At 38.2% G+C, this 14,040-nt stretch overlaps 1 protein-coding gene across 1 annotated transcript in view; it reads left to right on the plus strand.

Annotated features, from left to right (window-relative positions):
* Positions 1-14,040, plus strand: part of LOC124096535 (cytochrome P450 2C18) — a 35,588-nt gene that overhangs the window by 9,766 nt on the left and 11,782 nt on the right. Inside the window, exons 4-6 of the mRNA XM_046450482.2 lie at positions 4,297-4,457; positions 6,900-7,076; positions 13,432-13,573. Of these exons, the coding sequence (XP_046306438.1) occupies positions 4,297-4,457; positions 6,900-7,076; positions 13,432-13,573 (480 nt within the window). The remainder of the gene's footprint in view (positions 1-4,296; positions 4,458-6,899; positions 7,077-13,431; positions 13,574-14,040) is intronic.

Consider the following 14,040-nt stretch of genomic DNA (forward strand, 5'->3'; position numbering starts at 1 on the left):
CTGTGTTTTCATTAATCTCTAAGAATTTTTTAATTTCCTCCTTGATGTCTTCTATAACCCATTGATCATTCAGTAACCTATTGTTCATTCTCCAAGTGATGTATTCTTTTTCCTTCCTTCTTTTATCGTTGATTTTCAGTTCCATTCCATTATGATCAGATAGGATGCATGGTATTATCTCTACTCCTTTATATTGTCTAAGAGTTGCCCTGTGACATAATATATGATCTATGTTTTGAGAAGGATCCATGTGCTGCTGAGAAAAAAGTGTAACTGCTTGATGTTGGGTGGTATATTCTATATATGTCAATTAAGTCTAGGTTATTAATTGTGTTATTGAGTTCTATAGTTTCCTTATTCAACTTTTGTTTGGAAGATCTGTCCAGTGGCGAGAGAGGTGTGTTGAAGTCTCCCATGATTATTGTATGGTGGTCTATTAGACTCTTGAACTTGAGAAGAGTTTGTTTGATGAACATAGCTGCACCATTGTTTGGGGCATAAATATTTATGATTGTTATGTCTTGTTGGTGTATGGTTCCCTTAAGCAGTATGTAGTGTCCCTCTTTATCCCTTTTGATTAACTTTGGCTTGAAATCTATTTTATTTGATATGAGTATGGACACTCCTGCTTGTTTCCGAAGTCCATATGAGTGATATGATTTTTCCCAACCTTTCACCTTCAGCCTATGTATGTCTTTTCCTATCAAATGCATCTCCTGTAGGCAGCATATTGTTGGGTCTTGTTTTGTGATCCATTCTACTAGCCTGTGTCTCTTGATTGGTGAGTTTAAGCCATTAACATTTAGGGTTATTATTGAGATATGGGTTGTTCTTCCAGCCATATTTGTTTATTTATGTTACTAAACATGGTTTGTTTTCCTCTTTGATTATTTTTCCCCCCTTTACTGTCCTGGTTTTCATTGTTATTTTCCATTTCCTCTTCCTGTAATGTTTTGCCAAGGATGTTTTGAAGAGATGGTTTTCTAGCTGCAAATTCTTTTAACTTTTGTTTATCGTGGAAGGTTTTAATTTCATCTTCCATCCTGAAGCTTAATTTCGCTGGAAACACAATTCTTGGTTGGAACCCATTTTCTTTCAGTGTTTGAAATATGTTATTCCAGGATCTTCTAGCTTTCAGAGTCTGTGTTGAAAGATCAGCTGTTATCCTGATTGGCTTACCCCTAAATGTGATCTGCTTCCCTTCTCTTGTAGCTTTTAAAATTCTCTCCTTATTCTGTATGTTGGGCATCTTCATTATAATGTGTCTAGGTGTGGGTCTCTTATGATTTTGCACATTCGGCATCCTGTAGGCTTCTATGATTTGGGATTCTGTCTCATTCTTCAAGTCTGGGAAGTTTTCTCGTATTATTTCATTGAATAGATTGCTCATTCCTTTGGTTTGAAACTCTGTCCCTTCCTGTATCCCAATGACTCTTAAATTTCGTCTCTTGATGTTATCCCATATTTCTTGGATGTTCTGCTCATGGTTTCTTAACAGTCTTGCTGAGCTGTCTATGTTCTTTTCAAGTTGAAATACTTTATCTTCATTGTCTGATGTTCTATCTTCTAAGTGTTCTACTCTGCTGGTAGTATTCTCAATTGAGTTTTTAAGTTGGTTTATTGCTTCCTGCATTTCTAGGATTTCTGTTTGTTTGTTTTTTATGACCTCTATCTCCCTGTATAGTTGATCTTTTGCTTCTTGGATTTGTTTATGTAATTCATTGTTGAAGTGATCTTTCATTGTCTGATTTTGCTGTCTGATGTCTTCCTTGAGACTCCAGATCATCTGAAGCATGTGTATCCTGAATTCTTTATCTGACATTCCATCTGCTGCAGCTATTACCTCTTCTAACGTTGAGTTGACCTGCATTGCTTGTGGTCCTTTCTTTCCTTGTCTCTTCACACTGTTCGCGTTCCTTTCTACTTGGTGAAACTGTTGTGCTATTGAATTTTCCCCCTATATATTTATATTGGTCTTGTATAGTTGCAAAGTCTCCCTCGCAGGCGTGGGCGGCGGCTCTGCCCCTCCTCCAATTGGGGCAATGTGCCTACCACGCCGGCAGGCCGCTGGGCCTGCTCTGTTGGTCGGTAGCAGGTCCGCCTACCTTGCAGGCGCGGGCGGCGGCTCTGTCCCTCTGCGGGCCGCTAGGCTTGTTCTGTCGGTGGTCGCAGTTCTGCCTACTTTGCAGGCGCAGGCAGTGGCACTGCCCCTCTGCAGGCCTCTGGGGCTGTTCTGCCAGTGGGTCGCAGGTCCGCCTACCTTGCAGGCGTGGGGGCGGGGCGGCTCTACCCTTCCTCAGGCCACTGGGCCTGTTCTGTCTGTCGGTTGCAGGTCTGGCCTGTTCTGATGGTGGTCACAGTTCCGTCTACCTTGCAGGTGCGGGGGGAGGGGGCGGCTCTGCCTCTCAGCAGGCCGCTGCTCCTCTTCTTCCGGTGGGTCGCAGGCCCGCCTACCTTGCAGGAGTGATTGGAAGCTCTGTCCCCTCGCGGGCCACTGGGCCTTTTCTGTCGGTGGTCACAGTTCCGCCTACCTGGCAGGCGGGGGGGGTGGGGGGCAGCTCTGCCCCTCAGCAGGCCGCTGGGCCTGCTCTGTGGGTGGTCACAGTTCCCTCTACCTTGCCAGCGCAGGGGGAGGGGGCGGCCTCTCAGCAGGCCGCTGCTCCTCTTCTGCTGGTGGGTCGCAGGCAGCTGTTCATCTTTTAAAGAAATTATTATTATTATTATTATTTCGTTCTACATAATAGGAGAACCCATTTTGTTATGATTATACAAGCATGGAATATGTCTTATTCTGATTAGGACCCCAGTCTTGTGGATGTACATGATGGTGAGTGTCACTGTGGTGCATTCATATATGTATATAGGAAAGTTATGCCAGATTCAGTCCACTGTCTTTCCTTTTCTTATCCCTGTCCTTCCCTTCATTCCCCTTTATCTAATCTACTGAACTTCTATCTCCAGCCGCTATTGTGGGTTAGCTTTTACACATCAGAGAACACTTAACCTTTGGTTTTTTAGGATTGGTTTATTTCACTTAGTATGATAGTCTCCAGACCCATTCATTTACAGGCAAATATCACAAGGTCATTCTTCTCTCTGGTTAAGTAATACTCCATTATGTTTATATACCACAATTTCTTTATCCATTCATCTGTTAAAGGGCACCGAGGTTCGCTCCATAGCTTACCAATAGTGAATTGTGCTACTATAAACAATGATGTGGCTGTATCACTGTCGTATGCTAATTTTAAGGAGTGGGATAACTGGGTCAAATGGTGGTTCCATTCCTAGTTTTTTGAGAAATCTCTATACTGCTTTACAGAGAAGTTGCACCAATTTGCAGTCTCACCAATAATGTATAAGTGTATTCTTTTCCCCACAGCCTTGCCAACATTTATTGTTACTTATATTCTTGATAATTGCCATTCTGGTTGGAGTGAGATGAAATCTCAGTGTAGCTTTTGTTTTTTAATAATACCTTTATTTTATTTATTTTTTTTTATGTGGTGCTGAGGATCGAACCCAGTGCCTTACAAGTGCTAGGCAAGTGCTCTACCACTGAGTCATAAACCCAGCCCCCCCAGTGTAGTTTTAATTTGCATTTCTCTAGTTGTTGAGCTAAAGACAGTTAAGCAAAATGGAAATAAAATTATGGAAAATAACACTAGTTAAAAAAAATGGGTTTCTAGGTTGCTGTTTTCTTCCTTTCTATATAACTATCTATAAGCTTTCTAGAGAGATGTGATTTACGCTGATAACTTGAATTATTAGGTATTTTAAAAATACATTTTACATTTTTTTCTTTTGCCTTCCAAAGTAATTGTTAGTGAATGTTTGGGGCTATGATGTATGTGTGTAATCCCAGTTTTGGGATGCCGAGGCACGAGGATCACAAGTTTGAGGCCAGCCTCAGCAATTTAGCTAGGCTCTAAGCAACTTATCGAGAACCTGTCTCAAAATAAAAATTAAAAAGGGCTAAGGATGTGGCTTAGCACCCCTGGGTTCAATCCCCAGTACCAAAAAGAAAATTGTCACTTGGGTTAGAATTATGTAAACAAAGGTAGTGATGCCAACAGAATATTAGGTAATTATTATGAAATAAGCTAGGACAGAAAGATAAATTCAGATTTAGAGGAAAGAGATGTGTTGATTTTAAGTATGCTGAAGTTTTTGCTGATAGGGAATTTCTAGGTAGATACTTAGATTTTCTAAACTTATCTTTATCTGTTATGAAAGATGAAGTATCGAATGTATATACATGCATATTAATGATTTTTCATGTTTCCAATTCTTTAGGCTCACCCTGTGATCCCACTTTTATACTGGGCTGTGCTCCCTGCAATGTGATCTGCTCCATTATTTTCCAGAAACGTTTTGATTATAAAGATCAGAATTTTCTTAACTTGATGGAAAAATTCAATGAAAACCTCAGACTTATAAGCTCCCCATGGATCCAGGTGAGATCTTTTTGAGAAACCATGTATGCTCTTTTCTCTGAGCAGTCCACAATTCCAGAACTGAGCTATGAAGTGAATGTTTGAAAACTGGATATTTTGTATACTCTGATTTGGCAATCCTGGAACTTACACTTCCCTTTCTCTTTAGGGTTTAAATTTTTTTTTTTGCTGTTGTTTTTCTTTTCTTTTTCGTTGTTGTTATTTACTTTTTGTGTTCTATAGCTGTTGGTATTTAGTGACTTTCCAAATATTTTTAAAAAATATCTGTTCTTTGTCATGTGTTATCTCTGAAGTCTCTAATTCTTGAGTTCAGCTAGTTTTTGGTCCTGGAAATTGAATCCAGAGCTTTATGCCAAGTGGTCTACCACTGAGCTACTTCCTTGGATCTTGAAATTTTTTTTGTTTTGTGACAGGGTCTTACTAAATTAGAATCCTCTGCCTTAGTCCCCTGATGAGCTGACGTTATAGGCTTGCACCATCATGGTAGGCTAGTATTGATAGAGATTCCTTGGCTGCAAGGAGGAGAAGGAGAAGAAGAGAGAGAAAGGAGGAGAAGGAGGAAGACAAGAATTAGAGATAGATTAGGGGAGTAAGGGGAAAAATATAAAGAGGAGGGGAGAGAGAGAGAAAGAGGAGGGGATGAAAAGAAGTGAAGAAAGAAAAAGGAAAGAAATAAAGGGAGAGAGGGAGGAACTCCCTCCAGATTGGCTCTATGCTGGGCACTCCTTGTAATAGCCTGCACTTGCTCTTAAGCAGGCTAGAGGTCAGCAGAGGTTAAAAACTTAAGTCTTTTCTTAGCCTGTGTCTTGCCCTGGGCCTATTTGTAATTTGTTTGAATTTATCAGAATGTGTGGGCGCTCTCAAATGTCCTAATTTTTCAAAGAACCGTCTCCCTAACTTTCCTTCCTAGGCTGTTGTGCCTTCACTGTACTCTTTTGCCCTGGCTGGCTCAGGGTTGCTTAGCGGCATTATAAAATAATTTTTTTCCAGATGGGGCATTATGAGGTTTTTGATATTGTCATTGCTTTTCTGCCCAAGTGAGTTCTGACTCAGATGAAGCAGATACACAGGCTTTACTTCTGTCTTTCAGGAAGTCCTCAATAGGTTACAAGAGAGAAACACAATCTCTGTTCCTCTGGAACCAAGAACCAGGGTCCCTCACTGGGAACAGGGCTGCCCACTTTAAGGCCACTGTCAAGCCCGGGAGGGAGGTGGGAAGAGCAGAAGCAATGCCACAAAGCTCTCTGAGTTTTTAGGTCTTTTTTTTTTTCCATTTGGTTTACCCTTTGTAAACATATGACTGTCTTCCAAAGTTCTGATAAAGTTGATTCTGCAGCTTTTCCAAGATATAGAATTTTTTTTTTGGTGGTGCCTACTGTGAAGTAAATGTTTAGACACCACAGTTCTGTCCAGATCTTAGTATCATGGTATGAACCTCTCAAAAAGGTAGACAGCCCTTCATTTTTACAAAGATGACAAATGCCTGAATCTTGGGGTAGAATTCAAGCCCAGTGGCTAGTGGTTTTCCCACCAAACCTCTGTTTCTAGGCAGCACTTTGGTGACTGCCCCAAAGCATGCCCAGGCACACAGTGGACGTCCAGGGCTCTTGTTGAAAAGTTTCCATGACCCACAGGCTGGTCTGCCAGTCAATACTAAGGAGCTCTTCATGACATTACTTGGCAGCAATATTGTAATTTAGAATATCAAGGATGGAGAATGTTGGGACACAGCTGCTGCCAGGATCCTCTGAGTAGTGAGTGTGTTTGAGGCTTCAGCTGGGATCCTAGTTGAGAAAGTGACCAGGGTCAAGATCCCAGAATGATTGGTTTTTGGTGTGAATGAACCATAAGCAAACATCACACTATTACCCTGTGTTGAGCTACTGTGCCCTAAACTCTGCCTAAAAGATAATAGCATGATTTTATAGGAGTCATTTAACCATTCTTGTGTACAAGTGCTTGTCTATAAAATGCAGTGTTGGTTTTCATGGTATCTTTGGCACCCCTCCCAGTTACAAAATCGTAATTCTGTTCCTGAGGCTTATTGCTGGTGGAAGGAATAGCAGGGAGTGGCTGTGTGCTCTGTATTAGGTTGTCCAAACGTCCTTAACCTCTGTGCTCATGTGTTACATGTGAATTATAGCAATTCATGGCATTCTATATTTCAAGGTTGTAAGTGAGAGAAGTGACATAAAGATGCCCTAATGCTGTAAAAAATGTATCAGGATGGGACATTCTTCTCATGTTTGATGACGTGGTCAGTTTATTCCCATCTTCCTGTCAGCATGAAGGACTTCTTCATTCGTGCAATCACATGCTTCTCAAGTTGGAGACCATTTTTTGTTCACTCCAGTTTTTAACCAGGGCTTAAGTTGGATTATTATATTTGCCTATGTATTCATTACATGGTTTTAACTTAATAAATGTCATTTAATTTTTAAGGTCTACAATATTTTCCCTGCTCTCATGGATTATCTCCCAGGGAGTCAGAACACAATTATTAAAAATTTTGATTATGTAAGAAGTTATGTTTTGGAGAAAATAAAAGAGCACCAAGAATCTTTGGATGTCAACAATCCTCGGGACTTCATTGATTGCTTCCTGATCAAAATGAAAGAGGTAGAATGTTATTTGCTTGTATTTTGTGGTTCATTGATAATATCTTTTACTTATTGGGGATGTAACTGGTCAGGCAAGAAATACTTGATAAGCACTTAAGTACCTAGTGTGTACATACATGGATCTGGACTAAGCATCGTGGAAGATTTAAAACGGAATTGTTTAACATTTATAGTACATAGGCACTGTTTTTAAGCTCTAATAATCTCTTTGAGTAAAGAGAGAAAGTTCACCTCAGGTAAGATGCAAATTCAAACCTATAGAAAATACAAAATATCAAGCCATAAAATAAAAGTTGACACAGATACATCACACATCATATGGGAGAATAAAAAGGAAGGGTTTAACCTAGGTGGGAGTTTTAGCCAACTTTTTCATCATTGTGACCAAAAGACCTGACAAGAACAATTTCAAAGGAGAAAAAGTTTATTAGGGACTCATGGTTTTAGAGGTCTCAGTTCATACAGACAACTCCATTTCTCTGGGTCTAAGGTGAGGCAGAACATCATGGGAAGAGTGTGGAGGGAAAAGCAGCTCAGGATAGGGCCACCAGAAAGCAGAGAGAGAATTCCACTCACTAGGGACAAAATATAAACCCCAAAGACACACCCCCAGTGACCTTCTCTAGCCACATCCTACCTGCCTACAGTTACCACTTAGTTAATCCACATTAGTGGATTAAGTCTTTGATTAGGTTACACTTCTTATCACCTAATCATTTCACCTCTGAATGTCCTTGCATTTTCTCCCATATGATCTTTTTGGGGACACCACATATCCAAACCGTAATGTTGGACTTCCTACATTTCCAGAGGTTTAATATAGATCTTTTAAGTATTTGCAGTGAGAAACATGGGACGGAATTTTAGATGGATAGTGATGTAGTGAGAATTCAGATGTGTGTGGTGGCAGAGATAGAGGAGAGAATGCTACTGGAAATGAATCTGAACAGATAATGAGGGGAAGATATTTGTTAAATACTCTGCAAACCTGATTGTTGGCATGAAGAGTTTTTATTTGGTCAGGTATGTACGGGCCAGAATAACAATGTTATGCAAGGAAAATTATTCTGGGAGTTCTGTAGAATGGTCTATATGGTGACAGTTGAGCTTATAGATTAGCTATGAGATTTTTTACATCTCTTTACACTTTGGATTAATAAATGTCTGGATTATGGAAATGCAGATTCTGAAATTCAAGTTATCCATCTTATAATATTCTCAGAGATTTATAGATTTTTATTTTAGTGGAGTAGATAATAGGAACTGTGTGGGAAATTTCAGTATCAAGACAGTTATGCCATTTGATAAGTTTAACCAAGTAGGAAAAGACTGGGATAGTGAACTTGAATGGTGGTAGGGTCAGTTTGGAAACCGAGAAGTACATAAACACACTTGTATAGGTACAAAGTTCTATTTACTGGAAGAGGAAAAATATAGAAGAATCTGGAAAGAACCAACTTTAGAGAATAAATCTATCCTTTGTGTCCACTATTATTAGACTCCACCACTTTGTAACACTTTGAAAAAAGTAAGTCAGTGGGCTGTGGGCTAAGGTGGCAAGGAATCAAAGTATGACTTTTATAAAATTTTCTACAGAATTGTGTATGAATTTGAGTTTGGGCTGTTGTAGATGAAGTGAAAAAGAGGGAATAGTTCACAGAAAAATGGTGAAGAGAAGAAGGAAATCACTTTGACTCTCTGTCTTGTCTGTTTCTAGGGCATGATCATCATGCAGGGTCTAATTAATTTGAAAATCTCATTAAAAGTATGGACATCTTACCAAAAACATGGACCTACATGAGTTCTTTATATTTGATACACATTGAGAGGGATTTTCTTGATGCTATTGAGCCTCACCATTAAGCTCAGATTATAGTGAACTCTAAGGTCTCTTGTACTTCAGTCACCAAAGGCTGTTGCCTCAATACTGTATTTAAAACTGTGTTGTTCCTTGGAGCTCAGTATAGTATTAAAAATATAGGTTATTTTATTTTTTGTTGATACTTGTATTAGCTATCATTTACATACTATCTCTGTATAGATTTTTAAGTATAGTTTAATACTCTTACTATTTTCAGAGAGTTATGGAACCTCAACTAGAATCAGTTTCAGAACATGTTCATCACCTAGAAAACAAACCCTAGTCTCCTTCATTGCTCCCAAGCCTTCAGATTTAGGCAATAGTGGTCTACTTTCTGTCTTTATAGATTTGTTCTTCTGTACATTTCATATGAATGGAACTACATGGTGTATGGTCTTTGTTCACTTTTGTCATAAAACTTTCAAGGTTCATTGATGTAGCATGTATCAGTACCTCATCCCTTTATATGATAGAAAAATATTTCAGTGTCTTGATATATTACATTTAATGTTTTCATTCATCGGTTGTTGGACATTTGAATTGTTTCCATTCTTTGTCTATTATGAATAATACTAGGAATCTTTGTGTATAAGGTATTGGTTATACATGTTTTCATTTTTCTAGGGATTCCACATCACAGTGGAATTGCTCGCTGATATTGCATCTCTATGTTTAGCATTTTAGATGCAGGGACCTAAATGTAAGAGCTAAAAATATGAAAACCTAGAAGAAAACATAGGCATGAAATTGGCTCCACCATTTTAAAATCTCTCTGCAGTGTATGAGTGCTCCAGTTTTCCTGCCTTCTCACCAAGGTGTCTATCTTTTTTATTCCAGCCATCCTAGAGGGTGTGAAGTGTTCTTTCACTGTGTGTGTTGTGTGTGTGTGATTGTGTGTGTGTGTTGGTGTTTGGTACCAGGAATTGAACCCAGAGGTGCTTTACCACTGAGCTACATCCCTTTCTCTTTTAATTTTATTTTTTTTTTCATTTTGAGACAGGGTCTTGTTAAGTTGGCTTGGGCCTGTGTATACCAGATACAAGTTCCTTATACTGATATAAGGATTGAAGATATTTTCTCCCATTTTGTGTATCACATTTTCAATTTCTTTAAAATGTCTTTTGAAATAGAAAAGTTTTCCTTTTGTGTGAAATTCCATTTTGATTGCTTGTAACTTTTGGGTCATAACTAAGAAACAATTACCTAAACCAAAGTCATGAAGGTTCACTCTAAGTTCTCTTTTAAGGGTTTTATAATTTTAACTATTACCTTCATGTACATGATTCACTTTTAGTTAAATTTTCATTGTGTGAGGTAAGGTTCCAACTTCATTCTTTTGCTTGTGGATATCCAGTCATCCCAACATCTTTTGTTGAAAGTATTATTTCCACATTGAATGATCTTGGAACATTTGTTGAAAATCAATTGACTATATATGAGGGTTTATTTTGGGGCTCTTAATTTTATTCCATTGATCTATGTATCTTTCTTTCTGCTAATATCACATAATTTTAATTAATGGAGTTTTTAATTTTGAAATCAGGAACTGTCATGACTCCAGTTCTGTTCTTTTCTAATTTTGTTTTGGCTCTTTAGGATTTAGGTCATGTGAAGTTCCATAAAAAATTTAGGATAATCTTATCAACTTCTGCAAAGAAGCTTGTAGGGATTTTGATATGGATCCCTTTAAATATTTAGACCAATTTGAGGAGTAATGTCATCTTAACAATACTAAGGATTTTAGTAGATGTACATGAGATATCTTTCTATTTATTTAGGTTTTCTTTAATTTTTTCCACAATGTTTTATGTAAGCTAGCTGATTTCAATTACTAGTCTAGTAGTGTAATTTGTACATAACCACAGATTCTTTAAATTCATTTGAACTGATGCAAATATGAGTATTGGTTTATAAGTGTTGTACTCTTTCCTAACCTTACTGTAATTTTGAGATGACAATCTTAGAAACTGTGTGAAGTTGATGTTACCAATAGGGATGATTGATTACGTTTGCTTACCAAGTATTCCTGTTGAGGAGTATCTATTTTAATTGGGTTGATTACATAATATTAAGCATGCCACAGGTCACTTCAGAATTATAGGAACCTTATTAAATTAATGCTGATCTGGAGCACTGGGTAGGAATGTTAAATTGGGTGGTGTTTGTTAAAGACACACTCTGAGGTCAGTATTTCAGATTGCTTCATGTTACTATCAATTTTCTCCTCCTCCTCCAACTTCCCCTTAGAACTGCTTTTGGTGTGTCCCATAAGTCATGATATATTGTTTCCATTATCAGTTATTGCAGGATATATTTTAGTTTTCCTAATAATTTTTTTTAACTCAATAGTTGTTCTGGAATATCTTGTCTAATTTCCATGCATTTGTGATTTCTAGCCTTGATTCCTCTCATTATTGATATTTAGATTCATACCTTTGTGGTCTGAAGAGATAATTTGATAAAGTTTCAGTCTTTTTAATTTTGTTAAGACTAGTTTTGTGGCCTAATCCATGATCTACCTGGGAGAATGTTCCATGTGCACTTGAGAAGTTTGAGCATACCACTGTTGGATAGAATGCTTTTTATGTCTATTAAGTCCTTCTGGTCTAAAGTGTAGTCCAATATATTTATACTGAATTTTTGTCTGTATTATCTATCTGTTGTTAAAAGTGGGATACTCCTATTTTGGTGTTGTAATCTATGCATTCCCTCAGATCTCTTAATGTTTAGTTTAAATGTTTACATGCTCCAATGTTGGATGCATATATATTTATAATTGTCATATCTTCTTGATGAATTAGTCAATTTATCACTTCATAATGACATTCTTTGTCTCTTTTTAGTGTTTGACCCAGTGTTTTGTCTGGTGTAGATGTAGTTATCCCTGCTGTCTTTTGGTTTTCATTTGTATTGAATGTCTTTTTTAATCCCTTTACTTTCAGCCGGAGTGTTCTTGAAGGTGAAGTAGAGTCTTATCTATGTATCATGTAGTTGGGTCTTTTTTTTTTTTTTTCAGAAATGTTAGATTTTTTTCTTCTTTTTAATATCTTTGTTTTATTTATTTATTTATTTTAAAAAATGTGGTGCTGAGGATTGAACCCAGTGCTCAACCACTGAGGTACAAGCTCAGCCCCTTGGGTCTTATTTATTAATGCACTCTCCTCACCATGAAATTGGGATCAGGTGTTTATCTTTAACTCTCTCTCTACTAATCTAGGGGGAGGATCCACAAATGCCTGCACTCAAATTCCAATCATTCTCTCTGATCCTGGGCAGATAGCTGCTGGAAGTGGGCTTACTATATATCCTTCTCTTTGTTTTCTGTGATTTAAGGACACAACCAGAGCTAGTTGATTAAGGAAGTGGTCCCTTAGGTGAAAGCTATAGAAATTGTGATGCTCAGTGCATAGACAAGCCCCTTCCAGTGCAAATGGGTCGACTTGTTTTTATTATGGGGAGAGGGGGCATCATGAGGGAAGACTAAGGAAGTACCAAGCTCTTCTCAGGCTGTCAGAAATCTACTTGTTGGGTTGGTTAGCTCCCTGATGCAGGCTAATTAGAAGCTCAGCTGTGAGTAGCAGCAGTTGGCAGGGTATGCTAGCACATCTCTTCCAGATAGGAACTTTGACTTTTATGCCCTATCTGCCTCAATTATTGGGTATAAATCCCCTGGGAATGCTTGTGCTCCTATATAAAACCACTTCCCCACCCCCCTGTGGTCTAGAGAGACTCCTATATGCCTAATTCTTCCACTCCCAGAGTTAGTAAATTTTGAGTAAACTGGGAGGAACCTTTGAATTAGGGTGTTATGATTGTGGTCCAAACCTGCCTCTTCTCTGGGTGTTGGGGATTTCATCCCAGATTCTGTGGTACAGTGTTTGGAGTGGGATCATGCATAAGTATACAAGAGTTTTTCCTACTTGTTAGATGTAGACATTTTCGATTCACTTGATTCTAAATTTATCTCACAGGTAGTTGATATAGAAATAGATGTTTACTTAGTGCATGCATGTGTAAGGGGAGAGTCAGGAGCCTTTTATTCTGCCACATTGCAGAATTGCAAACTCTTTTTTTTCCTGGCTTATAACATTTTTTTTTTCAAGATTTGGCTCTAACATAAACATTTCTATGAATTAAAATTGTGTGTGTATACCAACAGGAGAAAACCAAGTTTAACAAGGGCTTCACAAAATAGTGTATTTATTTCACATATAAGGAGTCTCATGTTGTTTATCTAGAACTAGTGCACTAGCCCTGAAGCATTATGGACACGGGTGCTTGTCATTTTTCATTACTACATTTTGTATATGAGCTACCTTCTCCTCCTCCTCCTTTGTGGTGCTACATTCACTGCTAAACTATGTGATTATTACAATTTTAATACTAAATTCTGTATTGTTGAAGTTTTCTCTTCTTTAGAAAGTTATTTGGTTTCACTATAATAAATATGCTGGAAAGTTGTCAAATAATGAAATAATCATGTAATTCCCAGGGAAAGGACAATCAACAGACTGAATTTACCATTGAAAACTTGTTAAACACTGTAACTGATGTGTTTGGAGCGGGAACGGAGACAACAAGCACCACTATGAGATATGGACTTTTGCTCCTGCTGAAGCATACAGAGATCACAGGTATGACCACATACAGCAAGCAGGGTGAATTTCAGAAAGATGTGAAAACACTGATAGTGTCCTCCATCTTGGGTCTCTGAGAAGCTCCAGTATTAAAATTTCTGTGCCACTAGCTATAATTTGTGCAAATATAATGAAGTGACAATGTTTTGGTAGGACACTGCAGTTATAACCTTAATTCACAAGAACATTCATCGTGTACCCAGGCTAATTTTATCCCTGCAATTCCCCATAGAGCTCAGTATTTGGAAGAGCCAAGTGGCAAAGAAAGTAGAGGGAGAATGAAGCAGGAAACAGAAGGCTCTTCCCCTGGTTCCTTCCTCATCTTTCTTTATTAGTGATTTTATTTCCCCCCCTGGAGCTAAGGGAGGCTAACTCTCTAAAGGAAATGGAATCTTAGAGGTTCAGCACTCAGGGACACAGAAAAAGGCAGAGAAAGAATGAGGTGCAGTCTGAAAAGAAGGGCT

The sequence above is a fragment of the Marmota monax genome, unplaced genomic scaffold (assembly GCF_021218885.2).
Source record: "Marmota monax isolate L192 unplaced genomic scaffold, Marmota_monax_Labrador192_F-V1.1 WCK01_AAM20220418_F8-fsc00004, whole genome shotgun sequence".
Lineage (NCBI taxonomy): Eukaryota > Metazoa > Chordata > Mammalia > Rodentia > Sciuridae > Marmota > Marmota monax.